Source organism: Xyrauchen texanus, chromosome 22, assembly GCF_025860055.1.
Source record: "Xyrauchen texanus isolate HMW12.3.18 chromosome 22, RBS_HiC_50CHRs, whole genome shotgun sequence".
Taxonomy (NCBI): Eukaryota; Metazoa; Chordata; class Actinopteri; order Cypriniformes; family Catostomidae; genus Xyrauchen; species Xyrauchen texanus.
In genome coordinates this window covers 23,808,448-23,826,182 of record NC_068297.1, presented here as the reverse complement: position 1 = coordinate 23,826,182, position 17,735 = coordinate 23,808,448, and the positions used below count along the sequence as shown (strand labels likewise).

The 17,735-nt window shown below is 35.6% G+C and overlaps 1 protein-coding gene across 4 annotated transcripts in view; it reads left to right on the top strand.

The window, feature by feature from the left end:
- Positions 1-17,735, top strand: part of LOC127662417 (protein EFR3 homolog B-like) — a 37,063-nt gene that overhangs the window by 11,074 nt on the left and 8,254 nt on the right. For all 4 annotated transcript variants that reach the window (XM_052153576.1, XM_052153577.1, XM_052153575.1 and 1 more), the window contains exons 5-18: positions 5,265-5,386; positions 5,672-5,821; positions 6,446-6,565; positions 7,747-7,825; positions 7,993-8,128; positions 8,440-8,601; positions 8,982-9,093; positions 11,026-11,077; positions 11,233-11,405; positions 11,569-11,806; positions 14,541-14,669; positions 16,835-16,902; positions 17,300-17,427; positions 17,560-17,651. In XM_052153576.1, the coding sequence (XP_052009536.1) occupies positions 5,265-5,386; positions 5,672-5,821; positions 6,446-6,565; positions 7,747-7,825; positions 7,993-8,128; positions 8,440-8,601; positions 8,982-9,093; positions 11,026-11,077; positions 11,233-11,405; positions 11,569-11,806; positions 14,541-14,669; positions 16,835-16,902; positions 17,300-17,427; positions 17,560-17,651 (1,761 nt within the window). The remainder of the gene's footprint in view (positions 1-5,264; positions 5,387-5,671; positions 5,822-6,445; positions 6,566-7,746; positions 7,826-7,992; positions 8,129-8,439; positions 8,602-8,981; positions 9,094-11,025; positions 11,078-11,232; positions 11,406-11,568; positions 11,807-14,540; positions 14,670-16,834; positions 16,903-17,299; positions 17,428-17,559; positions 17,652-17,735) is intronic.

Below are 17,735 nucleotides of genomic sequence, written 5' to 3'. Positions count from 1 at the left end.
ATCATGATACCAATTAGTATCATGAGACCACAACATAGTGTGTTCATTCTTAAAACAGTTTGTCACAGTTGTTCATAGAAAATGGCCATCCCACTTGTTGCTCCGGAAGTGGAGAAAATAACTGATGGATGAACTGGGAGAAGGCTCAAATGGACTAACTTGTTACCTACTATTTCTTAGTTTGATGTAAAAAAAAAAAAGACTTTGCCACAACAAAACATCCATTTCAAATGGCAACAGATTTAAACTTTTATTCCAATATTTCTGTGATTATTTGAATGTTGGTAACATAAAAATAAAGACTGCTTTGAGCAGTTGTTTCATTATTACAAGTGCTTCAGCCCCTCTCTCCTGGTTAACAGCAGTGCAAAAATGCAGATTACACACTGGTTTGATCTCACTCCTTAGGGACGGGATCAAACTGATCTGATCATAAGTGCGAAGTTACCGCTACCATGCATTTATAATTGTTAAAAATGAAACGAGTGCAGCATTAGATTTTTCAGAGAAAGGGTAAATCTCTAAATTTCAAAATAACTTGAGGTTAAATTATGTGGCACTAACCCGTGTGTATTCTGCAGAGGCAGTAGGATATGTCCGAAGGTGTTTAATAATGTTGCTGGTGTTTCCCTCTTTGACTTGAAATGTTTGTAGACATTCACAACAGATGGGTTCTCCCAGTTTCATAAGGCAAAACCCCAAATAATTCAAAATCTTCTTACTTGAAATTTGTTTTTTTAACAAGCTTTTAACTCTCCAAAGTTTTATTTAAATCCATATTATCCATCAGGAGACACGACCGCCAAATTAACACGTCGGGATTCAGACGTGTGTGGTTGACGCATAGGAAAACCACACATTGAAAAATAAACAACACCATAGTAGGGGCAAATTCTAAACAGCATTTGTGCTCTTAAAGGGCACCGAATAAAGGACATGCCACTCAAGAAGACTATTTTATTCAGTACTGTGCAAAAGATGTTTCACAATTGCATTTGTCATAAGATGGTTATTTATATCTTCAGCTTTAGTGTCAATAGGAAAAATACATTTTAGACTCCCAAAAATTTATTTTGCAAATAGAATAGAAAAGATTAGAAGAACAGGGAACCCTGCAAGAGATGGTCCCCACAGAGCTCCCCACTGAACATCATGTCAATCTAAGATTACATATGGACACAGAAGCAATTGAGACAGCCGAAATAGATAGAAGAACTGTGGTGAATTCTCCAAGAAGCTTATAAAATCCTATCTGCCAACAACCAAGAAACACTGTGTCTAGGTGTACCTAGGGGAATTGGTGCTATTTTGAAGGCAAAGGTGGCCACACCAGATATTGATTTTTAGCTTTTTTTTATGTCTGCTGGACTTTGTATGATGTTAATTGATAAATGAAATTGTTTATGGTATAATTTTTGAAGACATCCTCACTATGCAACATTTTTACCAAGTGCCTAAAACCTTTGCACAGTACTGTAGATCTAATACAAAAAATAACATAAAAAATAAATAACATTCACTAACGCACATACAACATAACTTACGGTCCTACCGTATTAACGGTACTACCCTTTAAAAAATACTGTGGCACGGCCAGTATTTTGACGCTTTATTATCATGATACTACCATAGCACCGGTATACCGTGCAAGCCTACAAGAGAATACAATGGCAATATGTACAGGGAAAATATGTGTTATATTTTGGTCTGTTCTCTCCCAAAATGGATTGGATCGCTTCAAAAGACATTGATTTAACCACTGGAATCATATAGATTTATTGATATTTGGACCTTGAGAGTTTTTACCACCATTTACTTGCATTTTATGGACCTCCAGAGCTGATATAGTCTTTGATATATCTTTGTTTGTGTTGTGCAGAAGAAAGGAAGTTATACACATCTGAGATGGCATGAGGGTGAGTAAATGATTAGAGAATTTTCATTTTTGGGTGAATTATCCTTTTAATCAATTTTTCTAACCTGACTGGGGTGAATAGGGTGTCTTTGTAGAGGTGGATGTGGCAGCTGCATGAAGCCTCTGGTTCAGATGGCAGTCTTGTAGTGGTCTAAAGGATCATCAGCAAAAGCTAAATACTTTTTCAAAGCTCAATTCGGTTCTGTTACACAGAGTGGAGAGTTGTACAAATTTGGATTCATCTAAATCAGGGGTGACCAACCCTGCTCCTGGAGAGCTACCTTCCTGCAGAGTTTAGCTCCAACACACCTGCCTGTCATTTTCAAGTAATCCTAAAGACCTTGATAAGCTGGTTCAGGTGTATTTGATTAGGGTTGGATCTAAACTCTGCAGGAAGGTAGCTCTCCAGGAGCAGGGGTGGTTACCCCTGATCTAAATCAACCTTATTCAAACTCTGTCAATTATAAAGCTCTTCTTGCTAACCAAATTTCCACACTGCTTCAAGTACAACCCCTAAATATGCTTGCACTTTAAATCAGATTAAGTCTAATAACTATTTGCTAATTTAAGAACTTAATGAAGATGATGAAACAAAACTAAACTAGACCACACCCTTAAACCTGTTCTTATATTCAAGGGAACCTTCTAAATTAATAGATATTTTACTTTTTAAACAACCAAAAGATAAAAATAAACATTGTGACTAATTTTTGTGGTGAGGGGAAGATAAAATCAAGCTAGTTTCCAAAGCAACAAAGGATACTGTATCTAAAAAAAGAAATGTTACCAAAGTGGCATTCAACTGATCACAATGTACAGTCAGGACATTAATAACAAGAAACATTGCTATTACAATTTGAACAAAATGTTCAGAACTTCTTAAACTACATCAAATAGTTCTCATCAAAAAATCCTCCACGTACAGGAATGACAGCTTTGTAGATCCTTGTTATTCTAGCTGTCAGTTTGTCCAGATACTCAAGTGACATTTCACCACACACTTCCTGTAGCACTTGCCATAGATGTGGCTGTCTTGTCGGGCACTTCTCACGCACCTTACAGTCTAGCTGATCCCACAAAAGCTCAATGGTGTTTAGATCCATAACACTCTTTTCCAATAATCTGTTGTCCAATGTCTGTGTTTCTTTGCCCACTCTAACCTTTTCTTTTTGTTTGCAATTCTTCTCATAAGTCCTGCTCCTCTGAGTCTTCTCTTTACTGTTGCACATGAAACTGGTGTTGAGCGAGTAGAATTCAATGAAGCTGTCAGCTGAGGACATGCGAGGCGCCTATTTCTCAAACTAGAGACTCTGATGTACTCATCCTCTTGTTTAGTTGTACATCTGGCCTTCCATATCTCATTCTGTCCTTGTTAGAGCCAGTTGTCCTTTGTCATTGAAGACTGTACAGAAGTGTACACCTGTGTATGAAATCTTCAGTTATTGACAATTTAGCCTTCATTCCTCAAAACAATGACTGACTGATGAGTTTCTAGAGAAAGCTCTTAACTTTTTTTTTTTTTTTTTGCCATTTTTTACTTAATATGGACCTTAAAACATGCCAGGCAAATCAAACACAATGTTAAGCTTCATTTAACAAACCAAAGAGCTTTCAGCTGTGTTTGATATAATGGCAAGTGATTTTCTAGTACCAAATGAGCAATTTAACATAATTAATCAAGGATAAGGTGTTGGAGTGATGGCTGCTGTAAATGGGGCTAGATTTGATCAAAAATGACTTTTTCAAATAGTGATGATGCTGTTTTTACGTCAGTAATGCACTGACTATACATTGTGATCAGTTGAATGACACTTTGGTGAATTAAAGTACCAATTTCCTTCAGAAACTGCAAAATCTGAACATTATTCCAAACTTTTGGCCACCAGTGTATATAATACATTTTCTTTTCCTTTGTTCCAAGAACCACTTACACACACACACACACACACACACACACACACACACACACACACACACACACACACACACACACACACACACACACACAAAATATTGTCCTCTAAATTTCCTTAAAAATACAACCATTTTATTTTGTAAATTTACCTAAAATAGAAAATCCTAATAATATTTGCTTTGAGATGATAATGCTATGGCAACAATTGGTGTAATACTGTGTTTTACTCTGGCTTTTTATAGTCTAAAAACTGTAAATAAATTAATTTAACTGTTTCTTCATTTGTAGTTTTTTTTTTTCTTTATAGTGACTGCCAAAAGTTTCCTTGTATTCACAGTAATACTAGAATATCAGTTAATGTTATATCTAGTTATATCTACAGTATAATATTTGTTTATTGTACTCTATTTTATTAGGCCTGTTTTTAAACTTAATATTGTGCTGTCTTTAGTAAAATGTCTCCATTCTGTTACCTCCTGCCAAACCTTCCCTTTTACCTGAAATATACATGCTCTGATGTAAGCCCAAGTTCAGACCTCCCTGAGCTTATTTCAGCTCATTATACATCACAAGCATTCACAACAAAGGTTTATTTATCCTTGATAAATTAATGTGAAACCTCATCGTTCCTGAAAGGTTTACACTGGGCCCAACTCACACATATGGGACATATAATCATTGATCTCATCTTCCAAAGCTCACAAGCGCTCACATCTGATGGTTCTAAAATATAAGCGCTTAAAGATTAAAAAGAGATTACTTTTCACAGATCTAGGTCAAATGCTTTAAGGGCATTTGCTATAAATGTGGAAATCTGTGCGCATGTTTACAGATTGTATGTCTTATGCAGACTTTTCATCGCTATATCACTTTTTCTTTCACTTAAAACGTTTAAGTCCCGTATACAGAGATCAGGCATATGAGGTATCGCTTGAAAGCTTAGATTCCGAAATTCTCAGAAAATACCATCACTTATGCATTTATGTTGCACAAAATAACAAAATTAAGCCTGAAATAATTTGCGTCGCATATTAGCGCCCCCCTAGATGTATTGGGGTAAAAATATTTATTTGAATATAAAAGTCTTTCTCATGGCACTTAAATGGACAAATCATATATCAAATAAAAAAAATCTGAAAAAAGTTTGACTTTTAGTCCGCAGTGTGTGTGAATTGTGAGCTTTTAAATTTCAGTGTGAAATTGCAGGCAGTAGCCCAAAATATCTTCAGAGTTTAACAAGTTAATCAGTATTTCGTCTCAAGATGGTGCAACACAAGTGTAGAATGACCCTCATTTAATTATTGTCAGATAATTTTATTTCTGAACTTCATAGTATCAGAAAGAGTCTTTTAGGTGTTATTATCTTAAATCTTTTGGGTCTACCATTGTAATATAAAGAATGTTGTCTATGTAATAAATTATTTTCTTTTTAAGTTTGTGAAATTTGCAAACATCGAGGAAGACACAGCTTCATACCATCGCAGCTACGATTTCTTTGTCTCACGCTTCAGTGAGATGTGCCATTCCAGTTACGAAGATCCAGATGTTCGCACAAAGTAAGTTATATGGACTTTACTGGGACTCAGATTTTACATTGGACATTAAGTGATGACCTTTGGGTCACTACCAGGATTATTTGTTATACAAAAATAGCAAAAATATCAAAAATAAAAAAGTGGACTGAAAATTAAATAACATTTTAATTAATCAATATCACCATGAACTGAATAGGCCTAAAACTATGCAAAATTATTAACATGACATAGGCTGAATAGGAAAATTGACCATTTATAAATGCAAACCCACAGTAGAAATGTGATTTTGTGTTGTGTTTGTGTAAGGATTCGTATGGCAGGTATCAGAGGTCTGCAGGGTGTGGTGAGGAAGACTGTCAATGATGAACTGCAGGCAAATATTTGGGACCCTCAACACATGGAAAAAATAGTGCCATCCCTTCTGTTCAACCTCCAGCAGGAAAAAGTCATAGAGAGGTATGGCCCACATGGACAAGCATATTTGCAATTGTTTACAAAGCTAATTATATGGACATAATATAGACTAAAAGGGAGGTTTTTGTCATATTTAGCTAAATTCTGGGGAAAATGTTTCTATAGCAAAGTAAACCCACACACACTTACCTACATATATGATCACACAAGAAGAGCCTTTTTTGCCTTATGGATTAAGTGCACTTTCCTCCTGAGAGATACCATGTAAGAAAGACATTTCTTGCTAATAGCTATTAGTCAGTGTGTGTGATTATACTAATGAACTCTTAATCGAATGCTAATCAACGCTGCTGTGATATTACAGCAGACTGAATACGGCTGAGGCGTCAGACTCCCTAAGTGCAAACAGAAAGTAATACATTCTTGGAACTATTGTAACAGCTATAAACCTAATTAAACAAAAAGCCAGAGGACAGAGAGACCATGAAAACAGAATTTAACTGTGTGGTGAACTTGGAACCATAAAATAATTTGCATCACACAGCAGCTTTTCTCTGGGGAAATCACTGACCACAACTAACAGTATTAACAGTACTGTGCAACTACTGGCTCATTGATTAGACCCTGGTTTGATGTGTGTTTTGTGTTTTTGATTCCTGTCAATAGATCTCCCTCTCCAGGGACAGAGAAGGAAAGTCCAGTGGAGCTGACTGAGAGGTGTTTCAGAGAGCTGCTGGGACGAGCAGCTTATGGCAACATAAAGAACGCCATCAAACCCGTGCTCATGTGAGTGTTTATGTGACACTTTAGTTAAACACAAGAGGGCAGCACAAGGCACTTTTTTTTATTTGTTTAAGTTCTTCATTAATTTTGGACAACTATTTAAGTTGTCTAGCTTTTATATCAGACATTAATATTTTAAAAGTATATATTAATGCATTATTGCTTATATCAAAAGATGGAATCTATGAATTTATGATTGAGATGGTATGTATGGTTATGAAACGAGTGTAAATACAAAGCTCTGATGTAATTGACTGAAGTGTTTAATAGAACGGGGTTATCAGACTTTTTATTGCCTCAAATATGATTATTTCTTTGGTAGGGACCCCTTTCTAAAATATAAAGGCAGCTTTATATTTAAATGTAAAGACCCATTTTTTACTATGTATGATAAATTTAAGTGTGATATTCTAAATATATCACCTATGAAACATTCTTATTATTTTGTATACAGTTTACAGTGAATATTTATTTTTTCTTGTTATTTTATTTTCACAATTAGATTACTGTTAGATGTATAAACCTGAAGAGAAACATTTTCAATTCAATTCAAATGTATTTCTGCAGCATTTTTCACAATAAATATTGTTTGGAGAATATGGCATTACAACACCCAGTGAGTAATCTTAAAGTTCTAGAAATATATATTTTTTTAATCACAAATATATATGTAGATTTGTTTTGATTTCGTATGGTTTAAAACTATGGCTTTCAATAGATAAGGTTATCATGATTAATCGCATGATATCTGACCAGACGTTTGAAAGCAAAATTAAACCCTAATAATGTCAAACATTTTTTTTTAAGACCCCTGTTATAGAATAATTGTTTGAAAATTTGGTTTTGATTCTAAAGTCAGTGTTTAAAAAAAAATGTCCTCCTTTTGACTTAAAAGAGACGTGAATGCAAAACTATGAAGAAAAATGCAATAATGGCATGGATGCTTAAATAAGTGAAAAATTGAGAGATTTATTAAGTAATTTAAGACAAGTTATGTAGATAAACAGCAACAAACAGCAACGTAAAGAAATTATCCTTAAAAACACATGTTTGTATTATAAAATAAAGGTAACTGTAGTAGAATCAGTCGGGGTAAATTTACGACCTACTTCGTGTGCTGTTTTCTGCTCTAGTTCTGTTTGCTGAAGCTAATAATTAATTTTCTTGTAATTTTCTGTTTCCAGGCACCTTGATAACCATTCACTCTGGGAGGGCAAAACATTTGCCGTTCGCTGTTTCAAAATCATTATGTACTCCATTCAGGTAGCTACTAACAGCTCTGGTGAAGTTTTGTTGTAAAAGTGTAACAGTGCAACTGTCATATCTGACACAAAATACAAGACAGTGTTGTGAAGCAGGTCCCTTTGACTCTAAACAATTACTGCTGTTTGAAGAGATATTTATAACTGACATATTTTGTTCCTAAACAGTCCCAACATTCGCATTTGGTGATTCAGCAGCTGTTGGGTCACTTGGATGCCAACAGTAAGAGCTCCGCCAGAGTGCGTGCTGGGATTGTGGAGGTGATCTCAGAGGCAGCGGTTATAGAGGCCAGTGGCTCCATAGGTAACAGTCTTTAGACCACTAGAGGGACCACTACAACCATCTCATGTGGAAACAACACTGTTCTTTCATGTATACACATATCTTCCCAGTTAAGCCTGTTTATTTTCCTTATTTAATTATTTTATTGCGCGATGGGAAAATTATATATATATATATGTATATATATGTATATATATATATATTGATTTTTGTTTATGCGCATCGATTTATATATGTTTTACAAATATTGTAACACACACATTTGAAAGTTATCATACATCTCAATTGTTCTTTAAAATGATGTTTTAAATGTGTGCTGCAACTCTCCACAGGACCGACAGTACTGGAGGTGTTTAATACTTTACTGAAGCAGCTCAGACTCAGTGTGGACTATGAACTCACTGGATCCTATGACTCTTTTGGAAACATGGGAACCAATGTCATTAAAGTGCACGAGGAGAGACAACTCCAAGAATCCGTCATCAAAACTATTGGTGGGTGAATATTCATGTTTTTTGAGGGTTCCAACAGTCTTGGAAAACCTGAGAATACAAGGGAATTTTAAAATGAAATGGTTAAAGTCATGGACATTTCTGTAATAATAGTATTTCTAATTATGCTCAGCTTTAAAATATTTAACCGGCTAACAGTTGCTTAATATAGGTTTTAAAAACAAATGCTTAACCAGTAATCTTGAATGACTGGGAAGTCATGGGAATTCATTAGTCAAACAGGGTGGGAACCCTGTATAAAATGAATGTGTGTACCTCTGTAATATTTATTATTTAGAATTTTGGTAAACAGCAAGAATTTCTCAGCTCAGCCCATTTTTTTTGTCTAAACAGTCTATTGTGAATGCTATCTTTGTTTAAAGGCTCATTTGCAAACACGCTTCCTACGTACCAGCGCTCAGAAGTTATGCTATTCATCATTGGTAAAATTCCTGTGCCAGGGATGTATCCGGCTCTGGGGTTGCCCAACACAGGGTGAGAAAGCTGCACAGAATTTAGACACATTTCCCCTGCATTTTGTTCCGGGCAAAGATTAAATGGTTGAAGCTCATCAAGGCTTAGAAGAAGAGGGAGATATATATATTATCATAAATATTAATATTAAATATTAATTATATTATGTCATAAAATTATATGTGTGTGTATGTATATATATATATATATATATATTGTGATAAGGTGGTACAGTATATTATTGAATTCATTTAAAAATCATAGTAGTATTTTTTCTATTGCCATTATAATCAGAATCATGCTGACTTTTATGCTAAATTCTATGTTTATAAATATACAGTACTGTGCAAATGTTTTAGAAACTTGGTAAAAATGTTGCAAAGTGAGGAAGTCTTCAAAAATGATGGCATAAATAGTTTTCATTTATTAGTTAACACCATACAAAGTCCAGCAGACATAAAAAAGTTAAATTAATATTTGGTGTGACCACCTTTGCCTTTAAAACAGCACCAATTCCACTAGGTGGAATAATAAGTCAAAACTATGTTATATTTTAGCATCTTTAAAGTCGTCACCTTTTGCCTAGAATGTGCAAACATGAACTCTTGACATTTTCTCCACCAACTTCTTGAGGTATCACCCTGGGATGCTTTTAAACAGTACAGAAGGAGTTCCCATCTATGTTGGGCACTTATTGGCTGCTTTTCTTAATTATTTGGTCCAAGTCATCAATTTCATAAAAAAAATTCTTAATTAAATTAAGTTTAGTTTTATAATTAAATAAATTTATATGGTGGCACAATTATATTTTTGTCTATAAATCTAATTTCAAACATTTAAGCAAACGCCTTCAGATCAAAAGATTTTTAAGATCATGAGAAACATTTCAGGCAAGTGTTTCAAAACTTTTGACCTGTAGTGTACATATATATATATATATATATATATATATATATACATATACATATACATTTTATATACATATACATTTTTATTAATGTATTACAATAATGACAATCTTATGAGCATGAGAAGTGATTCTAATGAGAATCTCATCAAAAGCAGGTACAGGTTGTCTTTCAGCCCAAAACGGAAAAAAACGATTGTATACAAATTATATGAGTTATATTATAGTATTATATAAGAACATGTATTGTGATATGATGGTATATTATTTAAACATCATGGTAATATTTGTTCTACTGCCTTTAATATATGCTGATTTGTATGGTTTTTATCATTATGTCCAGACAGGATGATTTTCTTTACTGTATTACAATAATGGCAATCTAAAAAGGATGAGAAATTATTTTAATGAGAAGTTTGTCAAGAATAGGTACAGGTCTTAATGTATTTCATCCCGAAAATGAAAAAAAAAAAACAAAATATATATATATATATATATATATATATATATATATATATATATATATATATATATATATATATATATATATATATATATAAAATAGGTATATACACTGTATTAATTATATTATAATGATATTAAAGTTATATATTTATTATATTATAATATACATTACATTAGTATATGTATTGTGATATGATGGTATATTATTTAAACATCATGGTACTGCCCTTATTCTGATTTTTATTTATTTATACATTTTTCAATCATTATTTTCTTTTATTAATGTATTTTATTTTTTATAATTATGTGCAGACAGGATGATTTTTATTACTAATAAAAATAATTGCAATCTAATAAGGATGATACATTATTTTATTAGAATAATCATTAAGAATTATGAGAATTAAAAGAAACGCAAAAGTAAAACACCCTGATGTATAATCAGAATTAGGCAAGTCCTTCGTCAACCCAGAGATACTCATCAAAATAGATATGAGTCAATGCAGAGAAACATTAGAGTGGCAAGATTATTTTAATTATTTAAATACAGTAAATGTAAGTGGCTGCGTTTTTGTTTTCAGGGTTGAGGGCAGTAGGATGATACAGATTATGCTGCTAAAATCTCTGCTGCAGGTGAGCTGATTTGTGTCAGTCATACTTGCATGCTGTGCAGCGCTGTGGGCCATTTACACCCCTGCTGCTTTGTAAAATCCACAGTTGCTGATGCAGTTAAAACATCTGATGATATTGTCTGCCTTTGAACGTCTGTCTCGCACTTTCTCCTTCAGGTAACAGCAGGATTCCAGTCTACGAACATTCTGACCGCTCTGCCCACCTCATTCCTGGACCCGCTCTTGTCCTTTACTCTGATGGAGGACGCGGAGATCCGGCTGCTCGTTCTTGACATCCTCATCAGCATCATTGATCGCCATGACAACCGCCAAAAATTCTCCCCTGTCAGGTTTGGGCTTGCTGATAATCTCAGTACTCTAGCGAGTTACAACAAACCTCTAAATAAATGAGCAAACTGTTTCATAAAATATGTAAACATGGTTTTATATTTTGTTCTTATTACTCAAAACATACTAGTGTATTTGATTTCTATGTACTCTGTCGTTATTCAGAATTGTGTCAGATATCGCTGTACTGAAGCTGAAAGTGGACAAGTGCTCAAGGCAGGACAATCTCTTTATGAAGAAACACAGCCAGAGGCTGTACCGCCACATTTACCTGGCCTGCAAAGAGGAGAGCAGCGTCCAGTGGCACTTTGAGTCTCTTTATACACTGTTGGGGTTGATCTGTGTTGAGCTGGCCAATGAGGAGGTGGTGGTGGACCTGATTCGACTGGCTTTGGCCTTACAGGTGTTTCTCTCACATCACTTGACCTGTGCATAGATTAGATATCTACATGACTGTGGGGATGAAATAAGCTAAGAAGTACTACTTTTAATAGATCCAGCTTTCTTGGTGCTCTTTTAAGGGAATATCAAAGGTAGTTCTGTATATCATGCCTTTTAACCTTTATGAAGCATGAATTTCTAACCATACATGTCCACTGATGTGGAAGAAATTCACTCATTACTGACCAAAATTACAGAGGTTTGCCACTTTTGGGGGGTGTGTTTGTAGGGCCTCACTGTGGTCTCTGATTGCTTTTTATATACAAGTCGATCATGTCATCATATACAGTATATGCATGATAACATTTATTGTTGAAAAATGCTAACTTTGTTTCCCAATATCTAAAACATAGACTGTGTCAATTTAATAAAGGTTTCTCAAGCCAGCTACAGCTTTAGCCACAATGAAAGTATGCAAACTGCAACCTGAATTAAAGGTACACTTAGTCATTTTTTATGTCATCTTGGACTTACACTATCACCTAAGAGTATGAATGCAACATCATTCAAATGCAATAGTTTTCAATTACCAGTGCCATTGTAGAAATACTATTCCCAGTCAATTATGATTAAAATAATTAAAGTGTTAGTTCTCCCAAAAATAAAAATTCTCTCATAATTTACTCATCCTCAGGCCATCCCAGATGTTTATGACTTTCTTTCTTCTGCAGAACACAAATTAAGATTTTTAGAAGAATATCTCTTCTAAAAAGGCTTTGTAGGGACTATAGTCAACCATTGTCCGACGCAAGTCAGCGGTGGAGAAAATTTGAAGCTTCAAAAAACTTGTAAAGTCAGCATAAAAGTAACTCATACGACTCTAGTGGTTAAATCCATGACTTTAGAAGTGATATGATAATTGAGGGTGTGAGAAACAGATCAATATTTAAGTCCTTTTTTAATATAAATATCCACCTTTTACTAGCCTGTCCAGTAGGTGGCAATATGCATGAAGAATGCAAATTTCCAAAAAACAAAGAAGAATGTGGAAGTGAAAGTGAAGATTTGTAGTAAAAAAGGACTTGAATATTGATATTTTCACCAAATACTATATTATCACTTCTGAAGACATGAATTTAACCACTGGATTCGAATGGATTACTTTTATGCTCCCTTTATATGGTTTTTGGAGCTTCACATTTCTGGCCGAAATTCACTTACAGTGAATAGACCAACAGAGCTGAAATATTCTTGTAAAAATCTTTGTTCTGCTGAAGAAAGAAAGTCACACACATCTGGGATGGCATGAGGGTGAGTAAATGATAAGATAATTTTCATTTTTGGGTGAACTATCTCTTTAATGAGTTAAAGTGTGAGGGCGGACGCTGAGATTAAGCATTCTCAGCAACCATAATATTTGACTGGTCATGTGATTCTAACATGGCGGTCCCCATGAAGGGACCCTCTTCTTGTAGAATAAAAACAGTTTTTATTAGTTTGCTTATATAACTGAAGTTTTCATCTCATGTTTTTATCTTCAGTGCTCATGATTTTATACATATGTTTTAAAAATGCTATTAATTTCTTTAGAGAAACTGGTATTCACCTGTAAGTAACTTATAATATATTGTTTGCATAAATTGCTCAATCTTTTACATAATATAAAACACAGAAATACATTTGGGACTATTTAAATTACAAAACAAATGTGCATATATAATGGCATAAATAGTATAAAAAAATTATTTGTGACGAGGAGGAGGGCGTGGCCAGGCCGTAATGGTGCACGGCCGCCGCTGAATTAGATGATCAGCGGGGGAGTGAGATGAAGGGGAGCCAGAGGTGCCAGTTCGATAGAGAAAGAGAGATGCACGTGGGCGCGTTGTGTGTGTGTGTGTCCTTACTTTTTATGTTGGTTCAAGTTTATGTTTACCTTTAAACTTTATGTTGACTGTTCAGGCGGTTCCCGCCTCCTCCTTGCCCATCCTTATACTGTTACAATTTTCTTTAAATATTATTAAAATATAAATTTTACATAAAACGTTATATAAAATATCAAAAGTTTTCTTTGTAGTCTAATTATTGTTTATTTATTATTATGTCTATAGAATTAAAATTTAAATTCTGCATATGGGTTATCAGATGCTTAAATATTTTTTACAATATTTATATATTATTTACAAATATATATGACATAAAAATAACCTGTAATTGTCAAAATATAAAATCAGTCAATCTTTAATAGTAATATGTAACAATGTAATTTATGCACCAAACACACCATAAACACCAGCACAGTCTACACATTTTTTTTAAATACTCATGGCAGACATCACAACCTTGGCTTGTCTCCACTACATACCAATTGGCTGCTACCCAGCATTTTTTTGCCTCTAATTTGTGTAGTTCAGCATTTCCCAACTTTTTGACGCTCTCACCACTTTTTTCTTTCCACTGGCAATCCCACAATCTCCCGTGTAAACCATGCCTGTCAATCAGCTCTTATTTAGAATGAACTGGAAACTCCCGCTTTACTTACTCGACACCAATGGACACGTAGGGCCAGCATATAGAAATGTTAAAAAGTAGCACAAGTCCATTTTTGATTCATTATCTCATTACTTAAAGTCCATGTACTTACTGAACTCAACCCTGTGTCCAACAGACAGATCATAAAATTATCTGTCAACCTCTGCTAGACTAAACAATAGGGCTGAGCCTTTTTTTCATGTCCACTGATGTATCCTCTTCCTCAGGACCTGGCCTTGACTGAAGACGCACTTCCTTTGTACAACCTCTGTGCCATCCACGCTCTGTCAGCTGCATACCTGAATCTCATCAGCCAGCTGACCACTGTGCCCACCTTCTGCCAACATGTCCATGAGGTCAGCTCCACAGAGGACACACAGGGACTCATCACATGACATGGCATTTTTCCAATATAAACATGAGAGCCAAAAAAATCATTTTGAGCTGTGCAAAATTAATTTCAGTTCCTTTAATTACTGTGTGTTGCATTTATAGCATGGGATGGTGGTGTGAACATGACATTTGAATAAACCTCTAACCCTTATTATTAGACTCTGGCTAATAACTTGTCACGGTACTTCAAAGCTATCAGACTTAGAACTTTCACCTGCCAGAAAATAAAATAGGTGAAACAATGTGACTTACCATAGACTTACAGTGCATCCGAAAAGTATTGACAGTGCTTCACTTTTTCCAAATTTTGTTATGTTACAGCCTTATTCCAAAATGGATTCAATTAATTATTTTCCTCAAAATTCTACAAATAATACCCCATAATGACAACGTTAAAGAAGTTTGTTTGAAATCTTTGCAAATGTATTAAAAATAAAAAAAATCACATGTACATAAGTAATCACAGCCTTTGCCATGACACTCAAAATTGAGCTCAGGTGCATCCTGTTTCCACTGATCATCCTTGAGATGTTTCTACAACTTGATTGGAGTCCACCTGTGGTAAATTCAGTTGATTGGACATGATTTGGAAAGGCACACACCTGTCTATATAAGGTCCCACAGTTAACAGTGCATGTCAGAGCACAAACCAAGCCATCAAGTCCAAGGAAGTGTCTGTAGACCTCCGAGACAGTATTGTGTCAAGGCACAGATCTGGGGAAGGGTACAGAAAAGATTCTGCAGCATTGAAGGCCCCAATGAGCACAATGGCCTCTATCATCCGTAAATGGAAGAAGTTTGGAACCACCAGGACTCTTCCTAGAGCTGGCCGCCCGGCCAAACTGAGCGATTGGGGGAGAAGGGCCTTAGTCAGGGAGGTGACCAAGAACCTGATGGTCACTCTGACAGAGCTCCAGCATTTCTCTGTGGAGAGAGGGGAACCTTCCAGAAGAACAACCATCTCTGCAGCACTCCACCAATCAGGCCTGTATGGTAGAGTGGCCAGATGGAAGCCACTGCTCAGTAAAAGGCACATGACAGCCCATCTGTAGTTTGTCAAAAGGCACCTGAAGGACTCTCAGACCATGAGAAAAAAAATTCTCTGCTCTGATGAAACAAAGATTGAACTCTTTGGCCTGAATGGCAAGCGTCATGTCTGGAGGAAACCAGGCACTGCTCATCACCAGGCCAATACCATCCCTACAGTGAAGCATGGTGTTGGCAGCATTATGCTGTGGGGATGTTTTTCAGCGGCAGGAACTGGGAGACTAATCAGGATCGAGGGAAAGATGAATGCAGCAATGTACAGAGACATCCTTGATGAAAACCTGCTCCAGAGCGCTCTGGACCTCAGACTGGGGTGAAGGTTCATCTTCCAACAGGACAACGACCCTAAGCACACAGCACAAAACAGACAAAGCACAAAGGAGTGGCTACGGGACAACTCTGTGAATGTCCTTGAGTGACCCAGCCAGAGCCCAGACTTGAACATCTCTGGAGAGATCTGAAAATGGCCATCCAACCTGATGGAGCTTGAGAAGTCCTGCAAAGAAGAATGGGAGAAACTGCCCAAAAATAGGTGTCCCAAGCTTGTAGCATCATACACAAAAAGACTTGAGGCTGTAATTGGTGCCAAAGGTGCTTCAACAAAGTATTGAGCAAAGGCTGTGAATACTTATGTACATGTGATATTTTTATTTATTTTTTTATTTTATACATTTCCAAAGATTTCAAACAAACTTCTTTCACATTGTCATTATGAGGTATTTTTTGTAGAATTGAGAAAAATAATGAATTTAATAAATTTTGGAATAAGGCTGTAACATAGCAAAATGTGGAAAAACTGAAGCGCTGTGAATACTTTCTGGATGCATTGTACATTAAAGAAAATACCTGAGCTATGTCTAGGGACCGAAATAACAGTCTTGGGCCAATAATTAACAACTCAGAACACTCTAGAAACCTCATAGCAATGTGTTAAAACCCCACTCTGAACACCTTAGCAAACCCCCATGCAACCACCCTCAACACCCTAACATTTTCTTCAGAAAATGTTTCAAATCTAGTCTAAACCACTAGTTCTGTTTGATGGAGTTAGAGTAAATTTGTGTTGTCTTTATATCCATAGGTGATTGAATCAAGAAAGAAACTGGTCCCCTTCCTGCTGCCTGAGGATGTGCTTGCTGAGACCTCAAAGTGAGCAATATGAACTGTGATGTTCAAATCAAAGTACAGGCTATTTAGGTTCGCATTATGCTCTGTTAAAGTAGTTTTTGCTTTTCAACACCGCTATTCTGCCGTGGTTCACACAGACAAACTGACAGAAACTCTTGGTTCCCTGTCTCATTTCGTATAAACGTACATTTAGTTATTAGGAACATACAGTTTTTACTGATTTCACAGGTCTTCCAATCATGGTAGAATAATGCTGGTGCTCTCCTCCACTGTAAGATTGTCCTGGTGACATTTTTGGGTGTGATGTACTCAGCAAATGGTTATAAAAGGCCTTCAAAGATGAAACATTCAGAGATCTCTTATCCGGCTGGTTTCAATTGAAGCTGAAGGAAAGCCTCAGTCCTTCTCTCTGTTTCAGGATCCCAGAGAAGTTGGAGAATGTGGAGGGTGAAGTGCTGTTCATGCAGGCTAAGATAGCAGAGATGCTGGGTGGCAGTGGATACAACACAGAGAGACTGGCCACTCCATATATCCCACAGATCACAGGTCTGAGCCTCAGCATGTGCTTTAAATCTATTTAAACAGTACACTGATGTAGTGTTATAAAAAACTGAATGTAAAAAAAAATATTGTAATCATTTAAAGTAAATTAGGAAACTTTTTTTTTTTTTTACTCAGATGAAGACAGACTATCCAAGAGGAAAAGTATTGGTGACACTATTTCTCTACAGTTAGAGATCGAGTCTGGGCAGAGTCCAGAAAAAGAGCAGGTACAAGAGAGAATCACACACTTTTCATGACTTTTTGCTGTGTGTTATCCACAATCCCTTACTTATACCTTAATTTGTTCGCAT